This window comes from Leptodactylus fuscus, chromosome 4 (assembly GCF_031893055.1).
Source record: "Leptodactylus fuscus isolate aLepFus1 chromosome 4, aLepFus1.hap2, whole genome shotgun sequence".
In the NCBI taxonomy this organism is placed as follows: Eukaryota; Metazoa; Chordata; class Amphibia; order Anura; family Leptodactylidae; genus Leptodactylus; species Leptodactylus fuscus.
In genome coordinates, this window is record NC_134268.1 from 54733559 (window position 1) to 54751218 (window position 17660).

Sequence of the window (17660 nt, forward strand, 5' to 3'; positions counted from 1 at the left end):
GAGTGACTAGTGAAGAGGACCAGAGGCAACTTTCAGTCTTCTAGCTCCCTCTCCAACATACAAAGCGGTAAAGAGGAAAATCAAAGCATTCCCTATAAATATTCATGAACGGCGTTCTTAATTTTATAAAACAGTTCATCTGTAAACAGGAGATCCGCTGCTTATGTGGAGGGGCGCAACACAAAGGCTGCTTATATTATTTATTATGTCATTTTTATCTAGCCAGGCATGACACACAAACACTGTCGAGGTTTGCCTACACCACATCTCGCTATTGTCTTAAAGGAGCTGTCCAGTTGGTTTGTTTTTTTTATATACATGTTTTTATTCTTTTAAAAGGCTAGTATAACATAAAAAGAAAAAGTAGTAATATATCTCACCAATCCCCCGCTGTGCTAGATTCATTGTTTTCTGGATCACCTCTGCTATCTACAGCACTTCCTGGCCCATTCTGAAACACAGGAAGTGACTGCTCGGCCAATCCCTGGAGGCAGCAGTGAGACGCCTCATTCCCCGATTGGTCAAGAAGCCATTTCCTGTGTGATGGGAGGGACAGGGAAGTAGAGACCAGCAGGGATCGGGTGGGCAAGTATTTTTTTTATGCCATTTTGGCCCCTTTTTTGAAAGATAACTTTTTAGATTAAACTTATTACTGAAATTGGATAAAAACATTGGGAATCATTCCCCTTAGCAATTTCCGTAGATAGCAGTTCCCTAATATAGCCCTATATGGGTCCCCATACACTGCTTTTATTTGTTTGGGCGCTGTTGAGTATGTTGTCCATTAACAGCAACCACAAAACAGGGCTATCCCATAAATCGGAAGTGGCAAACAACAACTTTAAAAAGCAAAAAATTCCATGCGTGATCAGGCTTTACTTGCAAAAATATTGAAAATTTCCAAATTGGTTAGACCTTTTTGCAATAATGGTGTGAAACTACTTTTTTCCATTAACAGGGAAAAGAAGAAGTCACGCGCAATAACAAGTCTGAGTAATAAGTGACTAAGTCTCCGTGTGCCTATAATTTTATATGGCAGGAAATAAATTAGTCGTGTCTGTGTCCCACCTCCTGTCAGACGACTCAGCTCTACCTGACCCTGCAACCATATCAATCTTTGGCATGACGGCAGACACCGAGAATATATTCAGCAATTGCTAACCTAATAAAGCTATGAAGTAACTTGAAAGCAGGAACATACGGAGAAGATTACTGGCTATTTATTTCCCTTAGAAGCTGCTGCCTGGTTTTTAGGCTCTGCCATATTAAGATAGTGCTGCGATCTGGGACTACAGTTCAGCTACACTGCCTATAAGGATACTAAGATAGTCAATGTTCCTGATTGGCTCAGGCTGCAGCTGTGTCCCTCCCACGAGGAGTCCTGCTGCTGCTGCTGCTGTGACCTTCCCATGAGGAGTCGTTCTGCTGCTGCTGTGCCCCTCCCATGAGGAGTCGTGCTGCTGTGCCCCTCCCACGAGGAGTCCTGCTGCTGCTGTGCCCCTCCCATGAGGAGTCGTGCTGCTGTGCCCCTCCCACGAGGAGTCCTGCTGCTGCTGTGCCCCTCCCATGAGGAGTCCTGCTGCTGCTGTTTGCCTCCCACGAGGAGTTCTGCTGCTTAGACTGTTATGTATAAACGTAAGTATATTGGAGGCTCAATGGGAAATTAGTGGTGTCATTGGTGAATCATTACAAGAGTATAGATACTAAACCACTCGTGGAGAAAGGAAGATCATCAGGTAACTACAACACATATACTCATGAGCATAAGCCAATGAACAAGCATTTCTAGGAGCATTTGCTTCTGATATTTGGCCCGTGCAACAAACCCTGGGATTAGCCAACAAATGAAAAAATATTTGCTTCCAAAAGCTGATCGATGGGGTCCTGATGTCTGACCCCGACTAATCTGATACTTATACAGTGGATAAGTCATCAATATCCTTTTTGCCCGGCTCTTGAACAACCATGATAACATTTTGGTGGCCATCACTAAGAAGAGTTTAGTCTACATGCTGAGCTCCATAAGACCAGGTCATGATTGGCTCCTAAGCACCCCCCTAGTTGTGACAGCAGGCAGCCACATCTCATACTGTCATACACTAGTCACAAATAAGGAAAGTGAGACAAGGCTGACGGTACTACCAGAATTGGTAGACAACCAGGGAGGGATCAGGGGGGCGCACTCTGGTCAAGGAGGTCAGACTCAGGTGGAATATTGCGTACACTTTATTGGAAGGCACTACCAGAATTGTCACTGTCCAGTTATAAGACGCTCTTACAGCAGTGTATGGGTTAGAATAAACTAGAAGGGGTTTTTTTTATGTGTATTATGTCTCCAGCCGTATCATTGGCCTTGTCAGATATAAATGTAAAGAATCACCAGTACTCAACCTTGTACATGAGTTCTTACCTCGATGAATGATGACTGATGTATTACATAAGTCATTCCTACACTGATCAGCCAAGACATCCAGTGTGATGAGGAGAGGAGGTGAAGAAACCCTTAATGACATTGCCCTACAGAATCCATAGGAACAGCTCCAACCTTCTCATCACATGAGAAGACCTCCAGTCCAAAACACACGCACAATATTTATGGATTAATATCTAATGACACTATATCATCGCTGGTAGACATGAATATTCCTGTCGCAAATGAAAGGGTTATGCCAGACTCTTAAAATTGGTGCCCTATCCTAGAAATATAACAATTATATACAAGGGAGCGACTTTCAGCACCTCCGATCAGTTGTCTGAAGGGTCCACTGTACTAAGACAAGCTCTGTATCTTTTTCAATGTTTATATCAGTGCAGACATTGATTAGTAAAGCAGTGAATGGGACAGACCTACAATATCCGCACTACTGCTACTAATAATATGCAGAATATGTCATCCAAACTAGTGGTCAGTGCTATAGCTAATCGGTGGAGGTGTGGAGAGATGGACCCCCATTTATCCCATATTAAAAAGGGTTTTTCCTGAGTCTTTTTTTACTTATTCTTTTGGTTCTTTATACGCTAAACCCCAGACTTCTGGTCTGATTCAACATCAGGTCAGGTGATCGGAACCAGCACCAGTTCCCTCCTCCTCCCTCTGTTCTATATTCAATGGTATTACGTATATTTTGAGGCTGTGGGAGTCATATCATTGTAGTAGTAAAATCGGCCCCTTATACATGTAATACCACTGAATACAAGGAGGGAGGTGGTGGTGTCAGGTGCTGGTTCCAACCATGTGACCTGGTGTTGGGACCACCCTGGGAGCCTGAGGTTCAACAAAAAGAACCCAGGTAATAAGTAACAGACTCCTTGGAGGACCCTTTAATGTCTTAGAATGGACCATGAATTTTAAAAACCTGGACAAGGGTTGGTTCACACTAGCACTTGTATTCCGTCCGCAAGGAGTCCGCATGGAGACCCAAGACTTGCAATTGCAAGCGATGTGCTTGCAAAGCACATGGAGCCCATAGACTATAATGGGCTCCTTGTGCTTGCCACGCACTGCCCGCACAAATGAATTGTTCAGGCAGTGCGCGGCAAGCACACAGAGCCCATTATAGTCTATGGGCTCCGTGTGCTTAACTGCACAGCGCTTGTATTAGCGTTGGTATTCCGTCCAGGGGGGGGTCTCCATGCGGACGGAATACAAGCGCTAGTGTGAACCAACTCTAACCCCTTAAAAATAGGCAGGTCAAGGAGACCCTCATCATTGTTGTACTTGGATGATAAAATTTAGGAAATCCCATAAGTGCAAACTCCAGACAGTAATTGGGCTACGTTCACATGGCATTATTCGGAGTCTACTCCGAATTCCAGCCAGAATCTGTCTCCTGCTGTTTTCAGTGGAAGGCAGAGACTGACGCAGGTTGCTGGAAAAAATTATGCATCTTGCTCAGTCTTTCCTTGGATTCTGCGGCTGATCCAACCACAAATCCCGTGGCGTGAGACACTTTGCTGTTAAGGCCCATTCATTTGAGGTTACTCAGGGAGTAAATGCCGTCGTGGAAAGCAAAAGGCCAAAAAGTCTGCCTCAAACTCCTCAACACTTTCCACTATGTGAACTTGGCCTTCATATTTATATTGATATTTAAAGGGGTTTTCCCGGACTTCTCTATCAATTATCTATCCACAGGAAAGGTGAAGATCATATTAGTAGAAGTCGGACATTGTGCAACAGATCAGCATGGTATCGCATCTATTTGCCATTTACTTTTATGGGAGAGCGCTCCAGTACCATTGCCCGGTTTAGAAGCGAATTGTCTCTTGTATGCGTTTTCTTCTATTGCCGTCAACGCAACAGTGCGGTTTTATATATAGAGGAGGACGGTATCCATTAGTATAAAAATACATGGTGGGATTGCTCTTTCAAGGGCAGGAAACGCAATATGCAAACACTTCTTAGTAAAAGGCTTTTCCACAAAACCTGAAAACTGTAAAATTCTCAGAAAGCATTGTAAATTCTAACACTAATCTGACGTATATTTTAATCCTAATGAAAACAGTGTTTCAGAGCCGATTTGGATTAGGTACTTCAGACTGTGCCTCCATCTGGAAATTATAGACTTCCCAACACTAGCCACAGCTTGAAAAACAGGTTCAGATGTTTAGCAACTATGTTGAAGAGTTGTAAGACATTATGAAATCCAAACGCACAAATTTGGCTATAAACGTATATCCTAAAGCTTTACTGGCAAACTACTATTCACACCTGAACATATACCGCAAAGACAAACACACATGCTGCAAATATTACTTGGTTGTAAAAGGACCAGAACAGGTAATATGATGAATTTACAATCTATGAATCGACCAAACAACGAGAGATGCGAGCTTCGGCATTCCAATTAAGGGAATATTACAAAAATACAGGACGAGGCCCGGACTGACAACATTTCCAAAAAATTGGTTTCACACAACTCAACTTCATTTTTGGCCATACAAATCCCTTCAGGAAATTTTTTGTAGATCTTATGACGGACTTACCACCAGATTAGTAAAGTGTTATTTAAATTCTGCAACATAATAAACCGGTCCTACCAAAACAAGAAAAAAGTTGCCTAAATTTGTGCCGCTTACCTTGCCTTCTTGCTGGTCTTTGCTTTTGGTGTAGTAGACTTCACCTTTTTCTCTTTTGGCTCTTTGGGGGTTTTGGGCTGTTTAGGAGCCTTGGGTTCCTTCGGCTCTTTCTTTGCTTTGGGCTCTTTAGGCTCCTTGGGTTCTTTTTTAACCTTGGGCTTTTTCTTCTTCTTGCCATCTGGTGCTCCTTCAATTGAGAACTCTGGGTTCTCTCCCGGAAATCCTTCATGACCAAAACCTTGGCTACCATCCGCGGCTATGTGGTTGTTTTTTTTCTTCCTTTTTTTCTGCTGAGGCTGAGACTGCAATGATGGCAAAAAGTCTTCTGTGGTCATTAAAGGAGCATTGGGGCCACCAAGTCGAGTCATATCCGGCACAGAATTATCAAGAAAAGGTTCCGATGGGGAATGCTGAAACAAAAAGAATACTGTTTGATATGGTAGTCAAGTCACAATATCACCATTGTCCTTCAAAAATGGACAAGATACTAGTCAGCAACTAGTACATGTAACATATACAATATAGTAAAACAGTGGTCCATAGACCATTTTACTACAGTGAATGTAGAAGAGTGTTGTAAGGGGCCAGATGGTCAAAAGCCAACTAGCAACCAATAATACTGGTATCACCGAAAAACTAGAACCAGAGAGATGATTATAGCACAGTATTATAATATAAGTCGAAGGTTGAACAACAGGTGAACAATGAACGTTTGGAGAAAGATGGTTTTTCACACATTTCGTCCCATATTAGTCATCAGCTGCTTAAACTGGCCAAACATCTTCCAGTGACTCCAGAAGGACATGGGAACATTCCGGAAAGATTGCTCTTGGTCTAGTGACTAGTAGATGACAATTTTAACGCCATCAACTTCTTCACAGACAATGACAGTCTTGCTCAGCTAAGATGTGTTTTGTTTAACTCCACCCAACGAACGCTACCTATTTTTTTTAAACCAAGTTTTTATGCTCAACATAGTAAAGAATTTTTATTTATTTTTTAAAGGGATTCTACCACTAAAACACATTTTTTTCTAGTTACCACGTCGGAATAGCCTTTAAAAAGGCCATTCGTCTCCTACCTGTGGAAGTGCTCTCCGCCGCGCCGTTCGTTCAAAATACCGGTTTGTACCGGTATGCTAATTAGTTCTCTCGCAGCGATGGGGGCGTCCCCATTGCAGGAGCAGCGATGGGGGCGTCCCCATTGCAGCTCGAAAACCGACCGCAGCACCGCCTCTATGGTCTTCTGTATCCTCCCCTTGCTTCTTCAGCGTCTGTCAGACGCCTGCGCAGTACGCTCTGTTCGGCGAAGATTGCCGAACGTATTGCGCATGCGCGAAATTGCGGTGCCCGCACTATGGCTGGGACCGCAATTTCGCGCATGCGCAGTACGTTCGGCAATCTTCGACGAACAGTGCGTACTGCGCAGGTGTCCGACAGACGTTGAAGAAGCAAGGGGAGGACACCGAAGACCAGAGAGGCGGCGCTGCGGTCGGTTTTCGAGCTGCAAAGGGGACGCCCCCATCACTGCTCCTGCGATGGGGACGCCCCCATCGCTGCAAGAGAACTAATTAGCATTCCGGTACAAACCGGTATTTTGAACGAACGGCGCGGCGGAGAGCACTTCCACAGGTAGGAGACGAATGGCCTTTTTAACGGCTATTCCAACGTGGTAACTAGAAAAATATGTGTTTTAGTGGTAGAATCCCTTTAAGTTTTCATTTCACTTCATTTTAAAAAATCCTATGCCCTGCAAATTTTACTCTGGCCACTAAGGCCCCATTCACACAGGGCAAGAGGGGGCGGATTTTGGCACACAATCCTAAAAATCCGCCCCTTCACAATAGAGGTCTAAGTAGACTGCTAGCGGTTCTTTTTTTCCGTTAGTGGTTTGTTCCCGCTAGAGGAAAAAAGAAGCGAGCTGCCCTTTCTTGAGGCGGATTCCGGATCAGGAAATCAATATACAAGTGAATGGGAGGCGGAAAACCGCGTTGCAAAAACTGCGCCACGGTTTTTAAAAGTCTATTTGCTGTGCTGCAGGGAAACACCACCTGGTGTTTTTTGAGGTGGTTTTTTATCAAAAACCGTCTCAATGTCCAAAAACCGCTTCCTAATTCCTGAAGCGTTTTTTTTCCGGACCAAATTCCGCCACACCCTATTCACGTGTGAACTAGCCCTAAGAGTTTTCTTTGCAGTAGTCAACTCATTTACATCAGACCATTATAATAGAAGATAGTGGCTCTATAGACAAGACTACACAACCCCCATCATTGTATCACTATGGACAATAGATAACACAGAGCTTTATCTCCTCTCCCTCCTGCCCTCAGCAAGTCTAGGAAACTCTCCCATAAACCTCAATGAGTCAGCTCCAGACTACTACTGCTCATGGCCTGGACTATGCTGTAAAGCACATCACTAAATGCTGTTAAACAGAGCAAAGGAGACGCTCAGGCAAGATGACAGCCCCCATAATCAAAAAAAATTAATAAAAAAAAAAAAAAAAAAGCTTCAAAATATTGATGCATGTCGCTGTATTTCATATGATTTTAATAAATCATTGGCAATACAATCCTTTTACAGTGGCCGCACACATCAGATTAAAGTCGGAGGCATTATTTTGACAGAAGATCCATAAGTTCTAAAACTGCCCTATAAAAAGTTTGTGTGTAAATTAAAAACAAAAATTGGTGTAACTCCAGATGTGCTATGGTCTATATTATACTATACTATAAAGATTGGCGACTCCGCATCCACTAAGAGATGTTTATTTAACACACAAACCAGTGATAAATGGGGGAGGGGGCAGGGTGGGCTGAAGTTTAGCAATGTTTGGTAGACCAGCAACGTCTTACATCTTCTAGGAAAAGCTGTTTCTGTAAACATTTAACAAAGAACAGATGGTCTCTCCTAATCACGTAGAGAAAAAAACCCGACTAGATAGCTCCTTTAATGCCCACAAAAACACACCAATGATTCTAGAAAATTGGTCACAATATCAAGGCTTCATCATGTGTTGTCATCAGCAATGTATCAGAGGTAAAGCTCTCCATGGGCGCTCAAGCCGGTATTCGAGGATCTAGTAAACATGGTTGAACCAACCACGTGATAAAAAAATGTGTCATAGATTCAGAGAACATCCATAGCATGACGAACGATGAGCCATTTGTTGGCGTACATCCTCCATCTACGCAGCTATAGGGTTGAGATAGAAGCAACAGGTAAACAACTGCTTGAATGGGTTGGCTGTCAGGAGAAAATTTTTGAGGAAAGAGGCAGAATGAGACAAAAAAGTACCTCTGATATTTACTGGGTTACTAGAAGGCTCTACTGCCTGGTCCCGTTTCTATATACACAGTAAATGCCCACCCGGCCAACCACTGTCGCTTGACTCAGACATTACCCAAGTTCAGATGGGAGTAGTAAGCATCGGAGCAACAGAAGCAGGAAATCTGTGAGGAATGCATTTTATTTTTTAAAACCTATTGTGCCCGATTTCTCAAAACCTACCTACGTCACCCCATTTCATGAGACCACGTCAAAGACCAAATATTAGCACACTTTTGCCTATCAAATTTATATTGACTCATGAGGACCTTTAAAAGGGAGTCTACTATCACCAAAATCTCTTCTAGACCACTTATTGCTATTGCATGGTAACCACACCTTTGATGTGTCAAAGTACAGGGTTTCTGATGAGGTTTCTAGTGGTAGAAGACCTAAAAACCAACTGCCTCTAGGTCTGACCACAGGGTTTTACAGGGGTCTCAAAATTTCTTGATCTCAGGTTACAATATTCAAACATACAATGGTCTTTTTTGGACCTCGTAAATTGAAAACAGACTCAACATACAATGAAGGTCCCAACAAACCAGCATGGTAAGTTCACTGGTAAAACCCCTGTATTCGCGAACTACATGTATGGATTGGCTGACTAATAGCTACATGCTATTTTTCAGCCAAGGGAAAAAAAGTACGGTACTCTCTCTTTGAATTCTATAGATTTACATATCAGCATATATACAAAATAAAAAAAATCTGGTCACTAGATAGTGTTAAAAATAGTCAAGTACAACCTCACGTGAATATCACATGACAAACTGCACCATGTCATTATCAAAATCTAGAACAAAATGCAGGAGCAGTGTGTAAAAAAATTAAGTACACCCTTATGGCTTCCATAGGAATTAAGAGGATAAGCAGCAGCAAGTGTGGGCATTTCTATAAAAGTAGAGGTTTTGGCAGATCGCTGGTATGGAGCATTCACGCATATGTTAACACACTGCCAAGTAGGAAAGATATCAGCAATGATCTTCCAGAAGCAATTGTTGTTTCCTATCATCAATCTGGAAAGGGTTATAAGGCCATTTCCAAACAATTTCAAATCCATCACTATACAGTGAGAAAGGTTACATCAGGAGAACTGTAATTCTTCCTAGGAGTGAACAGATCGCCAAATTCACCCAAAGGTCATGTTCAGATAAACGACAAAAAACCCAAGAACTACTTCAAAGTCTTTACAGCCTTAGCATGTTAAACGTTCAATGGCTTGTTTAGAAGGGTTGCCAGGACAAAGCCTATTCTTTCAAAAAAGAACAAGGCAGCATGGCTTAAGTTTGCAAAGCTACATCTGAGCAAACCTCAAGACGCCTGGAACATGTCCTTTGGAGAGAGAAGACCAAAGTGAAGATGTGTAGCCATAATACAGAGTGCCATGATAGGTGAACACCAAACACAGCATATCAGCACAAACACCACGCATGGTGGACGGGAGGTTTTAAGCTTGCTGTCGAGTCAACCTTGAACTCCTCCAATATCGAGTTATTCTGCTGACAAATGCAAGGCCAACTATCCAACAGTTAATGCTTGGCCAAAACTGGGTCATGCAACAGAATACCAGCAAACCCACAACAAAGTGGCTAAAATAGAAAATCAAGGTGCTACAATGGCCCATTCATAGTCCAGACTTCAACACAACTCAAATGCGCGGATTTTGGCACCGAGAGTGACGCGGGGAGTCAAAACCCGCCTGCCACGACTGTTGCGGCTTCCCCCTCCGGAGTCGGCTCAAATGAATGGGCCGAGCCCGGAGGTTACTGCCGCCAGGCGGACACTGCGGCTCAACGAGCCACGAAATCCGCCTGAAGCAAGGGCAGCTCGTTCGGAAAAACTATGTGTATTACATGCCATAATGCACCCCCTCTGTGCCCGTGTGAACGGGCCCTAAAGGGGCTCTATCATTGGGAAAAGTCATGTTTAACTAATCACATCCTTGAATATTCCACACATACCTTTTGTATGTAAATCGCCTCAGTGGTTTTTGAATGAGCCTGTTTTTAATCATATGCTAATTAGCTTCCAGCCAGCACAGGAAGTTCCCAGCAGCACTCGTCTCTGCTATTCTCTCCTACTGTGTGTGCAAGCAGGAAGTTATCAGCAGCAGCCTGTGCTGTATACATACACAGGAAAGAATATCACAGAGGGTGCACAATGAGACTTCCGGGGTGCACCAAGAGGCTAATTAGCATATGAATAAAAACAGGCTCATTCAAAAACCACTGAAGCAATTTACATACAAAAGGTAGGTGTGGAATAGCATTTCTAAAGACTATGCAAGGATGTGCTTAGTTAAAAATGGCAATTCCCAATGATAGAGCCCCTTTAAGGGAGTATTCACATGGTGGAATTTTTAACTTATTGTGAAGTGGATTCTGCCTCAAATTAAGCAACAAATTTGGCGCAATTTCTGTCAGGAGCCCCTCTGCTGATTAGGCCCCTTTATCGGACCCCAATTAGTGACAGAAAGCTGCAGCAAAAAGTCAAAGGGGCAGAAACGGAATAGGAATTCTGCTTCAGGCCTAGGTTGGATTTATCTTATTTTAAGACCTTCTAAGGACTATCTATATTATCTTTATATGATTTTTATTTTTGTATTTTTGGTGAAATTCTTCTGAAGCAGTTACGAGTTTTCCATAGAATTACTTTCTCAAGTTACATTTGTTTCAACAAGCGGACTCTCGGAATGGAATACCAAATGCAGATGTGAACCAGGCCTAAGAACTAGAACACTAACTGTAATATAGATTTGTGGGTATTCTAACACGTTATCCATTGAAACCTACACTGGCCCAGATTTGATATAGAGACACACACAATTTCATTCATCTCTTGCAGAAATCGCACAAATTCACATTGTGAAACATTATATTAGATAGGCCCTATATGGAGGCATAGAGTGTAGCTTGTATTACGCACAGTGGCTGTGACCATGTCGAAAAAGAGACAATACTGTAATATGGCCAACCCCTTATATACTACTCTAATTAAATTCATATTAGAAATATCAGGGACTAGCATCTGCCCGCGACTTCGTCTGCAGGTTGGTGTTGGCGCTGAGCCGCTTGCATTTAGCCAATTGCTGTTGTGGATGATCCACCTGCTCTCATGTCTCAGCTCTGCTACATCGCTGCATATGCGCAGCATACTTAGTTGTATGTACATCTCTGCATATGGAGAGCGTACTCAGCTGTGCTACAGTGCTGCCTAAGCTCTGCTACATCTGGCCATTTGGATTACAGGGGTGTTCTTATGTCAGTGTCTGAGCAGCTTCTGTGTTGGAAACAGCTGAACGGATGTTGCAGAAATTTGGCACAGTTCGATCAGCCTTCTCCTGCATCTCAGCTCTGCTACATCGTGCATAGGATACCCGGCTGTATGTACATGTTTGCATATGGAAAGCCTATAGAGGTGTGCTACAGCGCTGCCTAAACTCTGCTACATCGTGCAATTGTGATTACAGGGGTTTGGTTATGTGACTGTCTGAGCAGCTTCTGTGTTACAAAGGGCTGAACGGATATTGCTGAAATATGCCAAAGTTCTACCCCCTCCCCCATCAGAGGCAGAACACCACATTCCCTGTAGTACTCACTGAAACTCTACACCCGATATAGTCCTCTTGCCCACACACAGCCTGCATGTTCTGTAGTCTCCTGATCTTCTAAGAGACTCCATTTTCTTCAGCTTTCACACTGTCCAGCTTCATCCTATATAGCTCAGCCCACAAAATAGTGTGTAGCTCTGTCCACTGCCTAGCATGATCCTATCTGAGAATGGCTCAAGCACCTGTGATGACGTCATCACAGGTCCTTTAGTGTTGTGTGAACCTAAATTCCTTCACTGCGGTCGTGTAGTGACATCATTTACCGGGATAAAAAGTAGCCTATGTTTTAATCATGGTACCTATCTATGTATGTGGCAAATTTCATGCAAATCCGTTCTGCCGTTTTTGCGTGATTGAGGAACATCCAAACTCACAAACATCCAAACCCACAAACTTTCACATTTATAATATTTGTAGGATAACTTCAGTTTTATATAACAGACATGTGTAAACTGAATTTGTTGATGGCGTCTATTTCTTCCTGTATTGGTAGATTCACACTTGGCGTTACGGTTTGGATCCAAGGTAAAAATCGAAAATGGGTTAGAGCAAATACATAGCAAATCTACATCAAAACCCTTACGTAATGCATACATATTTAGCAAAATGAAAAATTCACTGTGGCCAAAGTTGTGGCATAAGAATATGTCAAATGTGAATCCAATAGAGTCGAGCTCGATATAATTCAAACAGATGGGAGATTCTCGATTTTCAGCTCGATTTTGTGAAAACTAAAAAAAAAACTAAATTAAAAGTTCAGGTGACAGTGAGGGGTCGTCATATTTGATGAAGACTTCCTTTTTCCTACGGTCCGACTAATCGCTACAGGGAAATATAACATTGATCGAGAAAAATCAAAGCTGACCTAAAATAGCCAAAGGCCAATGTGACAAAATTCAACGTAAAAAAAGCTGAGCGGGATACTGTACTGGCAAAGGGGGGGAAAAAAAAACAAAAAACCACATGAAAGAGTTAATTCTCCCAGGGCGCACATTTCAATAGCCTATGCTAATATAATATAAAAGGACTACAGCAAAGCTTAGCATCTGCTAACAGCAAATCAATGCTACAAAGTGGGCCAGCGGCCGGCAGCGTGTAGCGCAACTTTACACCAGCAAAACGACACATGCTTCCAGTTTGCAGCAAACTGGGTCTATTATGTAAAGATAGCAGGATGAGGATTTAATCCAATGAAAGGTACAAAGGTAAAACTAGGGGAAGGCCGCGTGCTTTCAATCCGGATTAGACCCAAACAACCCTACTTAACCCTTCCCCACAGACATCATTTACCTATAGGGTGCTTTAATAAGTAAAGCCGTGACAGCTCCTACCACTACGAGACTGAAGGACGATTATATTTATTGAATGTTTCCCTCCATCAGACTGCTTGCCACTGGCCAAATCCTTCCTGTGAGAGCGTACAGTAGGTTATTTGAAACACAACCACTTATGCTGAAGTATTCCTGAAAGTAGATCATTAATATTTTAGTCTGCAAGCCAGCTCATAGGGAGAGAGGAGACGGCAATTGGAGTACACTCTAAATGTCTAATACGTGAAAATAAGGTCAAACGGAGCAAGCAATTCCATGCCATCTGCTTCAACGGTACTCCATGATACATTAAAAGAAAATATAGGAGTGTAAAAGGAGTAGAAGTAGTAACTATCCAATGGATGGATCACCTCTGCCGGAGCAAGTGGGGCCGCATTTTGACAGCTCGCCTCTGCGGGTCAAGACACTGCTTTTGCAATGGTTCGTACCTACCAAAAGTGGTCCTAAAGGAGAGCAGATGATAAACCAGTGACGGGGTCATGGGAGCACAAAGGTAAGATATACAGGAGGAGAGACAAGGTTAGCCTCTCCGGGTCAAGACACTGCTTTTGCAGTGGTTTGTACCTACATACAATGAGGTCCTGTAGGGGGGCAGCTGATAAACTAGTGATGGGGTCATGGGAGCATAAAGCTCATAGATACAGGAGGAGAGACAAGCTTAGCCTCTTTGGTGTTCTGGGCCATGGTCTGCTGGGAAATTTTGGGCCCTGGCATTCATGTGGATGTTACTTTGATGTTACCACCTACCTAAATATTGTGGCAGACCACGTACTCCTATTCATGACAATGGAAATCCATAATGGCAAACGCCTTTTTAAGTTTCGGCATATGAGGAATATGGCAAGGTGATAACTTGGCCTAAAATTTCCTAAATCTCCACCTAACCAAGTATCTGCATGATATACTAGAAAAATAAGTCCGATCCACAAAGACCTCATCTCACAATCGAATATTAGCAGGTGGTTTTACTATCATGTCCAAGCAGGGGTAAGGAGCAGCAATCTTTGACCATTTTGGGTGAAATCGTGAAGAAGTTGTATTACATATTAATACCGTATTTTTCGGACTATAAGACGCACTGGACTATAAGACTATTAGAGGAGAAAAATAGGGAAAAAAAAATTTCAGGCAAAAAATGGTAAAATATTTAATATATGGGAGTTGTAGTTTTGGAACAGCTGCAAGGCCACATTGACAGGTGACCCTGCAGCTGTACGGGGATGTATAGGGCGTATTTTTTGTGGGGCCAGGTGTAGACCGGGCATTTTCAGACACAGGGATACCTAATGTATATGTTTCACAGTAATGTTATACTTTTATATGTATTCTAGGGAAAGGAGGTGAACTTTTATTTATTTTATTTTTTATTATATTTTTTTTAAGTGTTTTTTTTTTTTTTTTACTATTTTAATATCCCCCGCCTAGGGGGCTTGAACCTGCAATCATTTGATTGCAAGTCCCATAGACGGCAATACAAGTGTATTGCCGTCTATGGGAGATTCTATACATTACTATCGCGGAGGGTCATAGACCAGCCGCGATAATAATATATATCTATGACAGGCCTGGGAGCCTTCATTAGGCTCCCGGCTGTCATCGGAACAGGCCGGCTCCTGCCGCTAAAGAAAACCAGCGGTGGCAGTAGCGCGGCAATCCGCAGGCCCCGGCAGCTAAGACACTCCCCGGCATCCGCCGGTCTATTACAGCAGATGCCGGGGAGTGTCTTAGCTGCCGGGGCCTGCGGATTGCCGCGCTACTGCCGCTGAAGAAAACCAGCGGTGGCAGTAGCGCGGCCATGCTGCAAACCCACATTCAGACTATAAGACTTATAGTCCGAAAAATACGGTATATAATAATTAGATGTATAGATTGTTGCATTTTTATTTTTTTCACAGCTTTATGATGAAATACAGGTCCTTTACTTCTTCTGACCATTTCTGGAGAATGGAGACCCAAAAACCCCCAAGGCTCACTCCTCTTATACAGTATATTGATCCCATGCTATAGTATTTTCTTGGGAAACCTATGCAGAGAAATGTGCTGAATCTACTGGACTGTATACTACTATAGTGTAGGTCATAGGGTTACCCAGCATGCATCTGAACGTAGTAGAGGAGGGGACTTTGGATAGTGTTTACGTGCAGGCAGGCGAAGTGCAGGAAAGCTGGCACGCTTCTCTAGTCATGACAGTGTGAATACGTACATTGCACAATTACCAAATAGCCGGTCTAGAAACTGTCATTAAAGGATCTTCAAGGAAAGGTCACCTTGAACAAGCCCCCATGCATCTCTGCAGCGACGGGCTTGACAGAAGGTGAGAGCGGAGAACGACAGTTTATAATCAGACCTGTCGGAAACACTTACTGAGAATAGCTGTGCATGTAAGACTGGAGCCTAAACAGATTAACATGCTAGAAAGTCAGGCTGAACTATCCCTCCCAGAGGAGTCTGTAATGCATTATAGCCGGAGAATGCAGGCTACAACTGGAAAGCCATACGGCATATGTATAGTGCCGAGTGTAAGGTACCAGGGCCGGAATACAATGCACCAGGCAAAGTAACCTGGCTAAATGGGGGAGTGCAATACAGAACATAGCCGACACTCAACTACATCGGCAAAAAGTGGTCCCCTTAGAGCCTGCCACTGGCTGTCCAGGGGATTCACCTGGATGCTGTATCAGCACATTGTTATAACCACAAATGACACTACTGTAAAGCTGTGTAATATATCTCTTGCTGAATATACTGTCTTAGGATCTGTCTGACCTACAATTAAAAAGGTTGTCCAGAATTTGGAACAACTGGGGAATGTGCTTTATACACACATATACAATATGCATATTATAAAATCAGGGACATATTTTATACCTCCCCTAGGCAATACCACACAGGCTATACTGGACAACCCCTTTAAGGGAGGGTTCACACGGAGTATTCTGGCTCGTCATTTGGTACGTAGACGCCGCGGGAGGTTTTGCGGGCCATATATGCTCCCATTGTTTTCAATGGGAGCCGGTACCGTACACGCGGCGCTATTTTGCGGCTGCCGCAAAATCACGGCTGAAAAATAGCGCCGTGTGTACGGTACCGGCTCCCATTGAAAACAATGGGAGCGTATACGGCCCACAAATCCTCCCGCGGCGTCTACGTACCAAATGACGAGCCAGAATACTCTGTGTGAACCCGGCCTAAGTAAACTGCGACAGGAGAAAAGGTAAGGGCTTATTCACACAACATTCAGTTTAACAACACATTCAATCTAATTGGAGGCTCCTTTTTATGGATGTCAAAAAAAAAAAAAAAAAAGTGACATGCATTATTTTTGTCCGTGAAAAAGTACATGCCTAGTGGGATGCGAATAGATCCACCGAAAACCTTGGCCATTATTCACACCATGTGAATAAGCGCGGTCCATGCACTTGCACTGACACACACAGCCATGTGCACAAGGCCTGAGTCAATGTGTTAATGACTTCTCCAAGAGTTGATTGAAGTATGAGTTTTACAGGTTCTTTGACCTTTAAATAAAGGCACACAAAGCCTGGTTACTGACAAATCTGTTCTTCTCAAGAAAGATTGTATAGGGAGCTATTATACACTAACACTTGTGATTTACTGCTACTTACACATGAACTTGCAAGATTAAACTAAAGCAAATATGGAGAATTAGAAGCGGGTTCTAAAACTTATGTAATCGCTCTCTTAGTATGTACCAAGCCTCAATTCATACAAACATTCAGAAGATGGAGGGTTTCTTCCTAAATATAAGGAGTTAAAACACAAAAACGGTGGGACCGCAGTGAGAACATGCTACAGTTCCAGCAGTCTCACACTTACTCAATTTGTCAAGTACACACAACAATCGAGCAGTGACTAAAGCCACAAGTTGTCGCTGAAAGACAGATAACCTAACCACCGCACTTCACATCCTCCTTCAGCTTGTGTCACAATAAGGGAAACAGTCTGGAAGGAGACAGAAGAACGCCGCTACACGCACACTACACATATGTATTTACTTCCTCCTAAAGTGTAGTTGCCCTTTAAATGTACGATATGTTATAGCAGATGGTGAACTGATCCAGCTATGTTTGCACAGCTCTGTTTACTCTCAAAATAAAGGATGGTTCACTGTCTGCTGCCATTTTCTGTAAAGCTCTACAATGAGGAGCTATCAGTTTTATGATGGCCTTGATAAGCACCGGATTGTATACATGTACTCTATGGATGGTGCGTGCTTAGAGTACAAAGTTGAGCTGTCCCCTTGTCAAGTTAAATCAATTGAAACCGGGCGACAGCCGAGAGGCCACCATTACA

General features: G+C 43.0%; 1 protein-coding gene across 1 annotated transcript in view; it reads right to left on the reverse strand.

Moving 5' to 3' along the window:
* The window catches only part of CHD7 (chromodomain helicase DNA binding protein 7), a 105887-nt gene that overhangs the window by 52692 nt on the left and 35535 nt on the right, over nt 1–17660 (reverse strand). Inside the window, exon 3 of the mRNA XM_075270397.1 lies at nt 5077–5486. Coding sequence (XP_075126498.1) covers nt 5077–5486 — 410 coding nt within the window. The remainder of the gene's footprint in view (nt 1–5076; nt 5487–17660) is intronic.